This window comes from Zootoca vivipara, chromosome 6 (assembly GCF_965207765.1).
Source record: "Zootoca vivipara chromosome 6, rZooViv2.hap1.1, whole genome shotgun sequence".
Taxonomy (NCBI): domain Eukaryota; kingdom Metazoa; phylum Chordata; class Lepidosauria; order Squamata; family Lacertidae; genus Zootoca; species Zootoca vivipara.
Window position 1 is genome coordinate 12,959,703 of NC_142589.1, and position 14,302 is coordinate 12,974,004.

At 44.1% G+C, this 14,302-nt stretch overlaps 1 protein-coding gene across 10 annotated transcripts in view; it reads right to left on the reverse strand.

Moving 5' to 3' along the window:
- Nucleotides 1–14,302, reverse strand: part of KIF1B (kinesin family member 1B) — a 132,450-nt gene that overhangs the window by 27,413 nt on the left and 90,735 nt on the right. For 6 of the 10 annotated variants that reach the window (XM_035118326.3, XM_088671551.1, XM_035118323.3 and 3 more), the window contains 5 exons: nucleotides 7,143–7,239; nucleotides 5,912–6,060; nucleotides 4,716–4,894; nucleotides 3,884–4,021; nucleotides 2,344–2,592 (listed from right to left, as the gene is read on the reverse strand). In XM_035118326.3, the coding sequence (XP_034974217.3) occupies nucleotides 2,344–2,592; nucleotides 3,884–4,021; nucleotides 4,716–4,894; nucleotides 5,912–6,060; nucleotides 7,143–7,239 (812 nt within the window). The remainder of the gene's footprint in view (nucleotides 1–2,343; nucleotides 2,593–3,883; nucleotides 4,022–4,715; nucleotides 4,895–5,911; nucleotides 6,061–7,142; nucleotides 7,240–14,302) is intronic. The other 4 variants (XM_035118329.3, XM_035118328.3, XM_088671552.1 and 1 more) reach the window with 1 other exon arrangement.

Sequence of the window (14,302 nt, forward strand, 5' to 3'; positions counted from 1 at the left end):
GTAGAGTGGCATATTCATGCACACACGAAAACCAAATGAGAAATAAAATTTAATATGGAGAATTGTATCAAAACACAAAGACAACGGAACTCAAGAGAATGATAATGGTGGGTTGCTGTTGTTTTCTTTAGATAAACACAACATCATTTCAAGGATTCTGAGAAAATGCTTCACAGCCACCACCCCTTTTCACCTCCCCTTCCAGCTTTTAAACCCATCAGGCCTCCACGACAACCCAGCATGCCAAAAGATATGGCCACAGGGACTAGCTCTTTCATTTTGAGCCACAAGATGGCAGCCAAGGCACACATATGCGAAAATGACTGATTTCAGCTACAAGGAGCCATGGATAATGGTGTGTGATCTGAAAGCTCCTTATCCCGAGGCCAAAACAGAACTAGAAAATAAGGTATCAGGGAATGGGACAGATAGGGGCGAGAACTGTATTCATTCAAATCCTTTTCTTCCCCACCTACCACAAGCCAACTTTGACAGGTGGGTGGGGCCTCCCAGCTGTTAATTATCTGGTGTCATTACAACACCAGGCAACCATTTCAAAGAAGCCCCTATGAAGATACACTGCCAATACCAATCAGCACCAATTAGCTGATCAGTAGTAGTAGAGAGCTCCAGTGTGGTTCTTTGGAGCTGAATCCTTTCCTGCCGAATGCTGGACATTGTTTGGAAAGAGCCAAATTTGGACCTATGCCAAATCCAATTTGGCCCACATGACAGAGGTTCCTCATCCCAGGGTAGGCCCTCACCATTCCAAAAGAGGGTTCTTGATATTGTGGTCTCTATGAAATAACAACAGAGTGTTTCAGCTAGACACAGGGAACCCAACCTGAAATCCTAAATCCATGCAGCTCCACTGGATTCAGTGGGACTTACTGTTGAGTAGAGATGGGGTGGGGGGAATGCATTGCCAGGGTCCATTCTCCCAGCTTGATTATGTAGCTCAATAAGGGTGGTTTTGGGCATCACTATCACTGACCAATCAACCTCACAGTGGTAAAAGATTTAGGAACTCAGTTCAGATATGACACAAAGGAATGGTTAAAGGAAGCTTACCTCTGGGTCGTAGGGTTGCCAGACTCAATAGAGGACAGGACTTCTGTGCCTTTAATTGCCCTGCTCTCTTTTGAGTCTGGAAACCTTAAAGAGAAACCAGTAAACCCTTTGTTTCATTTCCAAGCAAAGGGTCTGCTGGTTGCTCTTTAAGGTTTCCAGACTCAAAAGAGAGCAGGGCAATTAAAGGCACAGAAGTCCTGTCCTCTATTGAGTCTGGCAACCCTAATGGGTCGGTGTGATGCCTGAATTGACAAACCATGGTTCATTATGAGATGGCAATACCAGAAACTATGGCTTGAAGTGAGTTTGCAAATCACTGTTACGCATTTCCTCTGATGCAACTTCTGAACTGACAAACTGTCATTACAATATTGTGCTGCTATGCCTAGCTGTACGGCTTCTGAGCTGAGGAGAAATTGAAAGCCGTTCCAAACCATGGTTCACCTGCCTATTTCAAAGCTCAAACTATGGTTAGCAGAAATCTTTTGGTGGGGTGTCTGGGTGGCATTAGTGAAAATATTTTTCTGCACCCAAGAGACATAATTTATCTTCTGCAAGTAGAGAGAAGGAACTACAAAGATCACTGTAGCTTTAACCACTGAATACAAAAGCCCCTCTTTTGTCCTCGTCTAATTTCTGAAGACTTTACCAAGTATTGCCCATACCTTGACACTCACTAGCCCTATTTGCATGTCACAGTAAGCCATAGAGCATGGCATGCCACTCAACCACCTCCCATTTCTCTCTGCTCTCCTTGGAGCTGGAAGTAGCAAATCAGGTGCACTGGGCTTAAGGTGACATATGAACCAACCAATAAAACCTTGTGCTAACCATCATCGCTTGTTTGGAAATAAACTAACCATGAGCATTGGCTCACACTTCACAGCAAATCAAGGCTTAGGGTTTGTTGCTCCTGGCCCCAGAGACGGCAGAGCAAAATGGGAGCATTTCAGCATCATACATTTAGCATGCTGCTCATTCATTACAAGTCCTGGTTTTATCGCTTACCAAGACATGTGGCCACAGTAGCCATGGACTAGAAACTTGGTACATAGGTCTAATGTTGGATACAACCCATTGAAGCTGAGAATCCCAACGCAGAATTCATAATAAATAACCTGCTGAAACTACATTATACAACTAGCGGATGCCTGGATGCACGGAGCTCAGAACACACCTATCACCCATGGCTTGGCTTGAATAGCTCTGGCAGCAACAGTCCAGGGCAAGAGCTAGCCCCCCTTGGCCATTCTTACAGTTAACCTCACCAACCTTCCCACTAAAATGAACCAGGGGGAGCGGTCGTAAAACGGGTCATGCCCATCATTGAAGAGGTCCGATCCCTCCTCAGTCCCTGCGTCAGAGCCCGTATCGTCCACAAAGGCCTCGTCGTCAAAGTCCTCCATCTCATCCTGCTGCTCGTCAGCCAGCTCGGTGATGTCAGAGTCGGCCGTGGAGAAAGTGGGGGAGGGCGTGCGGTCAGCCAGGCGCTCGTTCACGCAGCCGTGGAAAATGGGGGAGCTAGATATATTGGTGGACGGAACACTTTTGATTAACGCAGGCAAGTGGGGTGGGGGAGAGAAAGACAAGGACAACTTCATTCAACAAAGGAGTTTGATGTGGAGTCCAGCCTACAGCCCACTAGAATAAACTGATAAGCAAAAGCTTTTGGCTGCCTGGAGGAATTGGGGGGGGGGCAGGTAAGAGGAATGTGGGGGAAAGGGGCAGTGGAGAAAACCAAGCAGCTCAGGGTGGGAAGAAAGACTTCAGAGGAAAGCAAAGTAAACATACTACACAATATATCAGACGCTCGTATGCCAAAACACCCTATTATTTTGAGATCATTGGAATAAGCTTGTGGTAAGATGTCACCATTTCCAGTGCTGCAGCTTTCTGTCTTAAAGCAGAATATTTTATACATCACACAGAATTCTGGACTGTGAAAGGGAAGTGGGGTCATTTTCAGATGCTCTCTCTGCATGTAATGTGTGTCTTTATATATATTGTATGTTATGTGAGTCTTTTAATCTGTTGTTCCTTAAACTATGGGGACTTGACTGAGGAAAGTAGGATTTTGACGAGCAAAAAAAAAAAGGACACATTTGCCGACTTCTACTTTTAACTATGGATCACTATGACGACTCTCATTTTACACACCCATAAAAAAGATGTGTCCTGGAAAACAAGGACATATGGCAACCCTTAAAAGTCAGGATGAATGTGTTTTTTTTCTTCAAGAGTTAGGTTTTTTACAAGATATACAAAGGCAAGAGACATTTCCTTATGATAAACATTGGGATAGGAGTTGAGAGATGATCCTGGAGAATGGTGTGAGGGAGTGGAGCCTGGCTTACTGAGAGCGCTCCAGCAAAAAACTAGGATTCATTGCAACTGCTACTTAGGAAAACAACAGTATTAATTCTTTTCTCAAGACAGCAAACCCAAATTTACTACAGTTCTCCTCTGTCCTGCATCTTGCGCAGGGAAGGAAATATAACATGTGAAGTTATCACACACAGAGAGGCTCAACTTGCAAACAGACCTGCAAAATCCGGAGCCCACTTTCAGGTTCTGGGTCGAGTCTGCAGGTCAACTCCATATATGAGACCAATAGAACAACTCTGCAAAAATCATCACTGTCTCCTCTTCATCATCTGAACCTCTTCCAACATGACATTTTCATTTATACAGGATGATATTGCAAACCAAGTCTGGAGATCCGTAAGACACTGCTTTCCACATTCTACCTACAAACCTCCATTCACCATCCAAGCTGAAGTCAACCAGCCAATTGAAATTTGTCACCACCTACCTCCCAACAAGTTTGAACCAATGGAATCGATCGTAGAAAGGGTCGCTCCCAGTCATGGTGCTCTCACTATCCTCCTGTGTGTTGGAGGCCATTTCTCCTGCTCGGTCGTACATCTCTCGCATCAGCTCCAGTCTCTGCCTGGAGAGCAGAGGGGGCAAGAAGGTCAATGCAGAACCAGAAAGTCCATATTGCATTTAAAAGGTATGAAACTGCCTCATGTGGAATCATGCCATTGGTTCACACACTAGAGTTAGTGCTTGGAGTGAACCAGTTCAGTTTAACCAACTTTACTGAATTAGTTCCAAAAGTTCTGGCATCCACCTGAAAGTAGTTCCCAAAATTGCCAGGTGAACTGAAAGTGAATTACGTTGGTTCTGGAAGCTTAACAATTTCTAGTTCATCTTCAAGCTCATTCTCTTGTGTGTCCTCTTTATTCTTTAGACTCTGTGAGACTTTAAGTTTAAAGATCATAATTGTTGGGGGAAATAAATTAAACAAGGCACAATCCATGAATGTCAGCTGGAATATAGTTCCTTTTGGACATACTGAACTAGCTCTTTTTTAAAACTAACCTTCCAAGCCCTGATTACAGTACTGTCTATTCCAAATGGCAAAGGCACTCTAGGTTCTCAGAGGTGAGAACAAAATGGCTCTCCCCCCCCTTTGTTTTTTTACTCCTGCTGTACTTTTATAATCCTGTTATACTTTTAATTTAGGTCATCCTGAGTGTTGTATGCATGGGTCACCAGAATGGAAAAGGCAGAGCTGAAATATTTGTAAATTAAACAAAATGCTTCCCAGAAGGGTGAATTCAATGGCAGCCCTAACGTACTTGAGTTTTTCCAGGGACCAATAATGAGTTGCACCGTTCTTCAGATCCTGGACTTCCACAGCCACCACTGTCCGAGGGAAAGGGCGGTTGTCCCGGGTCTTCTCCGACTCAGGTGGCAGCAATTCAGGTGGCAATGGGGAGTAGAGCGTGTCGGTCAGAAGGACAAACTGGAACTGCACCTGGAATTGAGGTAATGTACAGGAAAAGAGGAAGCTGCCTTATGCTAAGACAGTGCTGCTTACACTGACTGGCAGCAGCTCTCCAGGATGTCAAGAAAGACTCTTTTCCCGGGTTCCACCTGGAGAAAGTGGGGACTGAACATCGGACTCCCTGTATGTGAAGCAGATGACCTCCCAATGAGCTACACTCCTTCCCTTAAGGTATAGGTAGCTGCCTTATATTGAGCCAGACCCATTGGTCCATCTAGCTCAGTATTGTTGTCACTGTCAGCAGCTTTCCAGCGTTTCAGACTGGGGTCTTTCCTAGACAAACCTGTAGATACTGAGGATTTAAGCTCAGAACTTCTGCATGAAAAGCAGGTGTTCAGACTGAACTTCAGATAAGTGAATCTAGAAGTGCTTTCTTATATAGCCTATAGCAGGGATCTGGTTTCCTTAAGCAGAAAGACAGTTCCCACAGTTGAGACAAAGCAGGAACAGCTTCCCTTTGTCTCCCCATGGATAACAAAAATATGCTGAAGGAAGCAAGGGCCATTCTGTCAGGGGTCTCTTCCTGTGCTCCCCGCCTTGCCTCCACCTTGAGGACAGGAAAAGGCAGGGAGCACTCGGTTCACAGAAGGTCCGCTTCACAACTGACCCCTCCAAACTCTAGCCATGGTCACATTGACGCCACACATTTAAAGCACATGGCTTTCCCCAAAGAGTCCTGGGAACTGTTTTTTACACAACTCCCAGCACCCTTAACAAACTACAGTTCCCAGGATTGTTTAGGGGAAAGCCATATGCTTTAAATGTATGGCATCAATGTGACCACAGGCTAAATCTGAACCATGATGAAGCACCACAGCAGAACTTGGAATTGCAAGATCATTTGTGATTCTCATATATACCCTCTGACAAACTTTCAAAGTTAACCAATTCCCCTCCAATTCAAAAACCACCCACACTTGTTCTGCAAGATGACTTGACACAGGCATGCACAGCATGCAGTCATATTCAGTCGTGAATTCCCCCTACCTTCTTTTTCAGCTCAACGCTGATTGCATTGCCTTCTTTCAAATAGACTGCGTTCCCCCACAGCTGATCTCTTAAGGAAGTAAACTGATGGAACTTCCACTTCCGGAAAGCCCATTGGGCTAGTTCATACTCGTGCTGAGTCCAGGGTACTGCAGGAAGGAGAGAAGGTGATTGGGTTCATTTGAACTGAAGACAGGGGCCCATTTCACATGAGCCCCACCCCTCAGATAATCTGAGGTCTTGAGTGGGGACCCTTTCTCAGTTTGAGGGCCATATTCTCTCATAAGCAATAAGACATCATGTCAGGAAAAAGCATTTAAGGAAGGCATGTGGCCAAACCAGTGAGGGGAATGGGCGTGTGGCCCCAGATAAAGTCATGAGCCCCAGATAAAGAAATACAGATGACCACATTTGGCCCCTGAATCTGAGGTTCCCCACCCTGATCTAACTATGTCCAGAATCTATAGAGGTCCTTTAAAAAATCAGAGGGAGAGAAACTGTTAAGAATTTCACAGAGTGTAAACTATCCCCCCCCCCAAAAGAGAGTATACCAGCTAAGAAACTGAGATGTGGTTCTCTAAAGCCCTTATTTGCAATATGAAGGTACGGTAAAAACAATGGCCTAGCCTTACAGTCATTGTGCAGGTTATACAACATATTGTGCAGAACACTGGAACACCCTGACTGTTTCATATATTTGTAGTCTACCCTAAAGGGTGGTGATCCTGAAGGGTAAGAGACATATTTCCAAAACCATCTAAGTGATAAATACAGAGAAGTTCCTGGAAGAGATTGTTCTGTGTTAAACTGAAACACTGGGTTGCATCAAGAGGGAAGGAAAGTCACTTTTTGTTTTGTTAAGGTAGCCTTCGTCAATCTGGCGCCCGTCAGATGTTTCAGACTACAACTCCCATCAGCCCCACCCTGCATGGCTGAGAGTAACAGATGATGGGAATTGTAATCTTTGATAGTAATTTTGTTTATTTCAGGGGTGGTGAATGTGTTGCCCTCCAATTGTAGTTGGAGTCCTAACTCCCATAAGCTCAAGCCAGCATGACCAACAGTAATGGATGATGGGAACTGTAGTCTTTGATATTCATTTTGTTGACTGTCAGGTTGGTGAAAGCAGATTTAAGAGCTGTGATCATTTCCACAGACACCTTGAACATTTGTGGAGCAGTCTCTCACTCTCTCTGCAACCCAAACTGTCTGAATTCTACCCAGAACTCACCCTCCTCCTCTTCTTCCTCCTCCTCCTCTGTGGTCTCGGCAGCCAAAGACCGGGTCTCCACCTGCTTCTGTAAAGCCTGGAGCTTACTCTCATAGTCCTGAAGGGGAAAGAGAAGAGAGCGTGTAGGAGAAGAAGAGACAGACAAAAGTAGAGAGGAGGTGGAGGAACACACACATAACTCCAGAGACAAGAAGGTGACAAAAGATGCAGGCAGAGAAGAGTTCTGGGAAAAATGTCTCATCTATTCCTTTGCTGGGGAAAGACCAAACAATTTCCATGGTCGTTCAATAGCTGTGAAATTTGGTGGGGCAGGACAAAGTAATATTTGAGTTTGATCTGTGTGATCTGCTGGAGAAGCCCATGCCCAAACAACAGAAATTCATGTTCTGCTCTATAAGTGGGTCTAAGAATCACTGAGTTGAAAGGCCTTTTCCAGGGAGACAGCTGGGAGTGGTGAAAACAGGGCTGGACTGCGGGGGGGACGGACCACATTCTATTTATCTGGCGTCTGCCTCCCCTTTCTCCCTGCTGCTTGGCTGACCATTGGGCCACGTAAGATTAGGCAGTGGGTCAGAAGCAGCTCAGGGGTTGCAGATTTCACGCTTCTGAACAAGAAACAGAAAAAATGCACATTGATTGGCGACTATGCATATTGACTGTAGAATGTGCATATTGTCCAGTGAATGTACAATATTAATTTGATATATGCATGTTCCCTAAGGCCTGTTCGGCACTGTGCATAATGTCTGAAGAAAGTGCAAAATTCAGCCAAGATATGCACATTTTCCAAGGCTGTTGGAGATGATATACATTGACTGGGAAATGTGTACAACTCTCTCGTCATATGGAAGGCTTCTGTGCACATTCTCCACAGAACAACAGCTGGTTGTTTCGCACATTAACTGCAACTTACATTTCCCTTAACATGCAGATTTCATAAAAGCATTAAAAATCTTTTGTCTCTCCTTTCAGCTAAATATGCCCGGTTCCTTTCCTCATAGTAGATTGTGTTGTATCCAACTAACTTATACTCAGAGCTGACTTACTGAAATTAATGTACCTAAGTGAATTGTGTCCATTAACTTTAATAGGCCTACTTGGGGGTAGGACTAACACTGGAGACAACCCTTAGTCTCCAGATCTCTCACCAACTTGGTAATGTTGTGAAATAGGTCTGCTATTATTTTCTATGTTGTTTTTAGCTTTTTATTGCATTTTGAACATAACCTTCTGACATGTGTGTGGAAGGCGACTGATAAGGAAATACGAAAGAAATGCAGTGTGAATTTTGCCTTTGTACAGTAGGCTAGTTTCTACACACACACACACAGAGAGAGAGAGAGAGAGAGAGAGAGAGAGAGAGAGAGAGAGAGAGACCCCTCCATCTTCCATCCAAACAAGCAAGAGGCATGATCAGAGTTCAAGGACACATTTCAGCCAGGCAAAAACACACAAAGAGGATGCAAAGCAGGGATGGTAAAGGATGTGGCTCACAAAGGTTGTGGCCTGGGGAAAGCCCCTAGGGTCAGACAGGACTGGAAGGCCTGTTATGTCCCATACCTGCAGTTCAAGGAACTAACTGAAGTTAGTATGGATAGGCAAACTATTAAAAAAAGTTTTTTTGTGGACAACTCACTTCAGGGAGCTTATTTTTGCTACTTTAAGATTGTGAGGAAAGCATCGAGAGAGGATGCAGGGAGAGATGGGGCTCTGGAGAACAGCATAAAATGAAGCTGAGTTTGCTTAGCTTGGAGAAAAAGAAGAAACAAAGTATCGTTCAAAACATGTGAAGGGTAGGCTTAAGGAGGAAACAAGTGTATAAATCTGCCTTATAAAGTTAGGTCTATTATCTACCTAACCCATTTCTGTCTTTTTGGCTTCTAAGGAATCAAGTCAGGGTCTTTCCCCAAGCCTGGTAGCGCTGGGACCTTATGTACAACAAAGCAGATACTCTAAAATGGGAATCAACTGTTCAGCACCATGGAGAAGAAACGATGGGTGCAACCAACAAAGAGAAAAGGCTTAAGCTAAATGTTGGGAAGGTATTATTTAGTAAAAATATATTCCAAAATAAATTTCCCTAAGGTGTGGTGAGCCATCTCTATGACTAAGACAGCAAGGTAGTTGAGATGTTGGGCTTGATTTTTAGAGGCACCTTCAAAAATTGAAACAAAAGATGGGCTAGCTGGGCATAGGGCTTGAGTTCTCTTCCAGATGTGCATTACTAGAGAGGAGAGTGCATAGTTATTTGGTATGGACAGTACCATAGTGGAGAGCCTGTGGCCCTCCAGATATTATTGAACTCCCATCATCCCTATCCAGCCACATTGCCCAGTGGGCAGGGATGAGAGGATTCATAGCCCAGCAACATCTGGCACACCATAGGTTTCCCATCCTTGGGACAGAAGGACTTGCTTCTGCTAGGATGGGAAGGTACCTGTGGCCCTACAGATGTTGTCGAACTAGAATTCCCATCCTCCTTGACTGTCAGGCAAGGAATGCCCAGAGTGAGGAATTAACTCTTTAGTTAGGAAAAGGTACCGGTATGTCCATTATTCTTATGCCTCTCAGCTACTCCTAGGTGTGCACCCAATGAGACAGTTGCAGCAACAGAGAAACCCTGCCCCTAACCTCCTTCACCCAAGCTGTGCGCAAGCAGGTGAAGACACCACCAGCGAGTAACCTGTTTCTGCCCCCCCCCCAACCAATCCTCTCCTGGTCCTGGAAGACAGTGGAGCAGGCAAGGTGGGGGCAGCAGGAGGAGATGTGGAAGCCCTTTGCACCAGACTCACTCTCCTCCTGCACTTGTTCTTCACTCTCCAATCTGGCTGTTTCTCCTGCCTCTGACTCTCATCTCCTGGTTGTTTCAGGCTCCCGCAGACTGATTCCATCTTCCAATTCAGTCTCCACCCGCCCCCTTTTCTCCTGGTGCCCATTCACCAGTATCCAGCTACTATTCCTCAGTGTCCAACCAGTCTGTGACACCAACCATCAGTCTTACTGACTGAGACCGATGGGAATTGAAATTCAGCCACATCTACTGGGTCACAGTTCGAACCAGTTAGAACTATTTAGAACCCTCAAGCACACATCAAATTTTCACATACTTAATAAATCAGAAGTTAAAAAGAAAGCTGTAAGCTCTGAATACCTTAATCTCTCTTTTACACACACACACACACACACACACACACACACACACACACACACACACTGCATACAGAAACAGCTCTAAGCTATTAATAACAAAAAGGGCACAGAGGAGGGGAGGTTTGATTTCCCAGATTCCCAAGAAAAAAGGCAGGCAACATTTCATCAATGGAAGAAAATAGCCTGGTAGGGTAAACCCGTTTCCTGGCAATGCTTGATAGTTAATCTAACAGGTTTGCTTGGCTTCTCCGAGGCACACGAAGATGGAAAATAGTACATAACCCACAAATGTTTGCATGGCAGGATGAGATGACAGAAAGCTTAGCTGAAAGTCTGGATGATTTATGTATTATGTATTTAATGTAATTAGTTCAGCTTCTTTCAAAAGGGTGAAGGGGACCCTGGTTTTGATATTTAAACTGGTTCTGTTCATTTGTGAAATTTGGTTACAGCCTACATACAAAGGAACACAGGGAAGTATCAGGTGCTAATCTTGCTCACAGAAGACACATTAAAATTAATGGAAATAATTTACTTAGATCCATTAATTTCAGTGGGTCTGCTCTGAGGAGGCCTTAGATGGATTCAACCCACAGGGGTACGCTGAGTTGCTCCATCTAGCTCAATGTTGTCTGCACTGACAGGCAGCAATTATCCAGCATTTCAGATTGAGATCTCTTTTAGCCTTACTTGGAGATGCTAGGAATTGAACTGGGGACCTTCTCTGCATGCAGAGATGCTCTAACCACTGAGCAAAAGCCCTTCCCCCAAACACACCATTGGGCTTACAAAAGCACCCCACACCTGTCAATTCTGGGGCAGATCTGACCCTTTCCCACATATTAGACAACACCTCCCAGTCCACCCCTTACAACTCAGAGAAGACCAATATATTGTGCAGAGGGTGCAAGGGCATTTTGACAGGGGTGGGTGTAATATTTTTAAAAGTTCTCCCACCCTACACATACAAACAACTACAACCCCACCCTGAAATGCTACATGTAATCTGCTAGCACAGTTGACCACCTGCTATGCTAAATCCCCCCAAAAAATCTTTGTTTACCACACAGATGAAGTTTTTAGAAGCTTTTAGAATTTGTAAAAATAGGAAAAGTAACAACAATTCAGCATTCTGTTGCCTGGGACTGATTTCTAGGTTCTTTGTATTGTGTTGATCAGTTCCTGATCACAATCCATCCGCCAAGGTTAATAGGAACAATGACCCCAACACAATGAGTATGCAGTAATTAGACACAACCCTCTAATGACTAACTTAGTCCCATAGTTTCAATGGATCTAATCAGAAAAGGACTTTAGTTGGATGCACCTCACTTCATTGGAGCAAGAATACTGGAGCAGGATGGACCCCTTTAAACAAAGAGGCAGCTTTAATCAAGGTGGAGCTTAACAATTGACACAGAACTGCTGATCCTACATAAGGCTCAGTCGAAGGATAACTGATGCTGAAGCCCTGCCTGAGCCCTCCACGGGATAGTTTAGGTTTGTTTCAGTTCAAAGCAGGACAAGGTAACTGTGCATTCATCTGGTGCCCATCAATGTCACTGGGCACCCCTCAACATTGAAGGGGCCAAGCGGATGGGGAGGAAGTTCTATCTACCTTTCTCCATGCTGTTTCATTTCAAAGGAAACCTCCTGCCCCCTAACAGGGCTTCTAAAAATAAAGCAAATGCTTTTAGATCCCAACCAAGACAAGACGAGACTTACAAGAGTATTTCATCATTTATTGAAAGCACTTATTAAAATGCACAAGCAGTTCTGCTTTTCACAAAAATTAAAACCCCTTTTTTGAAAGAAAGAAAAAAGAAGCAATAATAAATGGACAGGTTTTCAAAATCCTATCACTTCACCGGAAGAGTCATTTCTTCCTTTACAGTAATGATAACTGAAGCTCACACCTCTTGTAGCTCTCAAAACTATTTCAAAAGGCAAACACATTTTTATGATATATAAAGGTAAGAGTGAATGGACTGATCTGCTTGAACCTACATTCAAACATGCAAAAGATCCTCTCCCTCTAACTTTGGACAGATTTCTTGATTAAGCCCAGTCAGAAAGAATTTGCTGAATAGCAGATAAAAACCCACCCACCTTCAACGCTCTCCCCAACTTGTAACTTTAAGGCAGCCTTCACCAACAGTGTAAGTTGAAAGCATATGAAGAGCACCAGGTTAGCAAACGCTGCTTTAAGGTAATCTAAAAACATATTTTGGAGGCCCTGGGAACTCTTAGTTCAGCTCTGTCTAAATCACACAGCTCCTGACTTGTTAACAACACTAGTGTAATAACAGAAGCTCTCTCTCAATGCAGACTGGAATACCTTTTTGTCCTTGGAGCATGAAATGTCTGATTAAGGCCAAGTCTCATATAACTCAGTGGGATTTGCTTCTGAGTAGTTATACAGACAAGTTAACTGTTAGGGACGGCAGCAGTGTGTGCAACTCTCCCCACCCCAGGACGGCTTTTCTGTAGGTGTTAACCCTGCCCCCCAAAGCATCTTCTGGAGTTGACAGTTCAACTTTCAGTAACAAACACCTGTTGGTAACCCATTACCCATCAGCTGGTTTTCTGCAGCTAATCTCCCCATCTGCTTTCCCCCTCCACATAGAAAAGCAGCTTGGGGAAGGATGACCAAGTAGGAAAACAGTTGTTGGGGCAAGAGTTAAGAAGCCTCGTACCCCTCCACCCCTGACCCCAGCCTCCAAAGGCTGCTTTTCATTTAAAGATGACATTGGGAGACAGTTATATGCATCAATGTGTGAAGTCTAATTTAGTCCCAAGACCCACAAATTCTCATATTATTTCTCTTTAAGGGGTCTGCACAACATTTATCACAGAAATGAAGCGGGGGGGTAGAATTATTTTCTTTAAAAAATATGATTTTAAAGTCCTCTTACAAACCTTTATGGATTGCCTGCATCCTGTGTCGTAACTGAACTCTGCTAGTCAGTCACTGCATTGTGCTCATTTCCTAGCTAGAATTAAATACAGTAGGCAGCTTCTCAATTGAAATGCTGTTCCAGATAAGAGAGTTCCATTTTTAAAAAAACTGGTGGCATGGTTTATGAAGCGCAAATTGTTCCTCAGACAAGAGAACCCACAGGATAAACAGCTATGGAAATGAGGCAGATAAAAGGCTCAGGCCCCCAGATATGTTTAAAAACCTGGAGCAGCAAGAAAATGGGTAAATTAAAAAGACACATAATTTAATTAAGGAATTTCAATAAGCACAAGACTTTCAAGTTTTAGTTTTTTTCAAATCCCTCACTCCGTGGCACCTTTTATACTAGAAACTTAACTGTAATCTCCGGCTCAGCAAAAGAAAATTGAAGGGGGCTTTGCTACAGAAATATATTCTCTCTTTGAAATCAATACAATTAATTAATTTTAATTCATTGGCTAATTAATTAATTATTTTTGTGGCCCTGCAAGCAGTTCCAACCTTCCCTGGGTTCTGCCCTGTAGTGAGCAAACATACTTGGCAATCAAATCCATGGACAACAGGCAATTCCCATTATTGTGTTCACTGGGGAAAGGCACATATTCCCCCATGTGATTGACGTGAGCACATGCCAGGCAAAGGACTGAGACTGTGTGCCTGGACAAGGAGAACTGCATCGTGTAATCCAGCAGGTCACCACTTTTTCTAACCAGAGAACCACCTTGAATCCTAGTGGTGGCTGGTGTCCATTGGGATTGGTAGGGTGTTAAGGCAGGGAGCTGAACGGCCAGTGGAGCCAATGACAGGCACAACTGCAGCCAATGAAAGGCAGAGCCAACTCATTCTAGTTTTCTCCCCATCCTTATCCCTGCCAAAGGGGAGGGAGCTGTATGCTAGTAAAAAGGCAGGCAGGTGGGGGCTGGCTAAGGTTGGTGGGGCAGTGCCATGTGGAGTCAGTCTGCACTGTTTAACCCAAACATTCATTTGAGGACCTGTATCTTAATTATTTTACCACGTAACTGCATGGTGGTAGTTCCGCTTTTCGTGACCC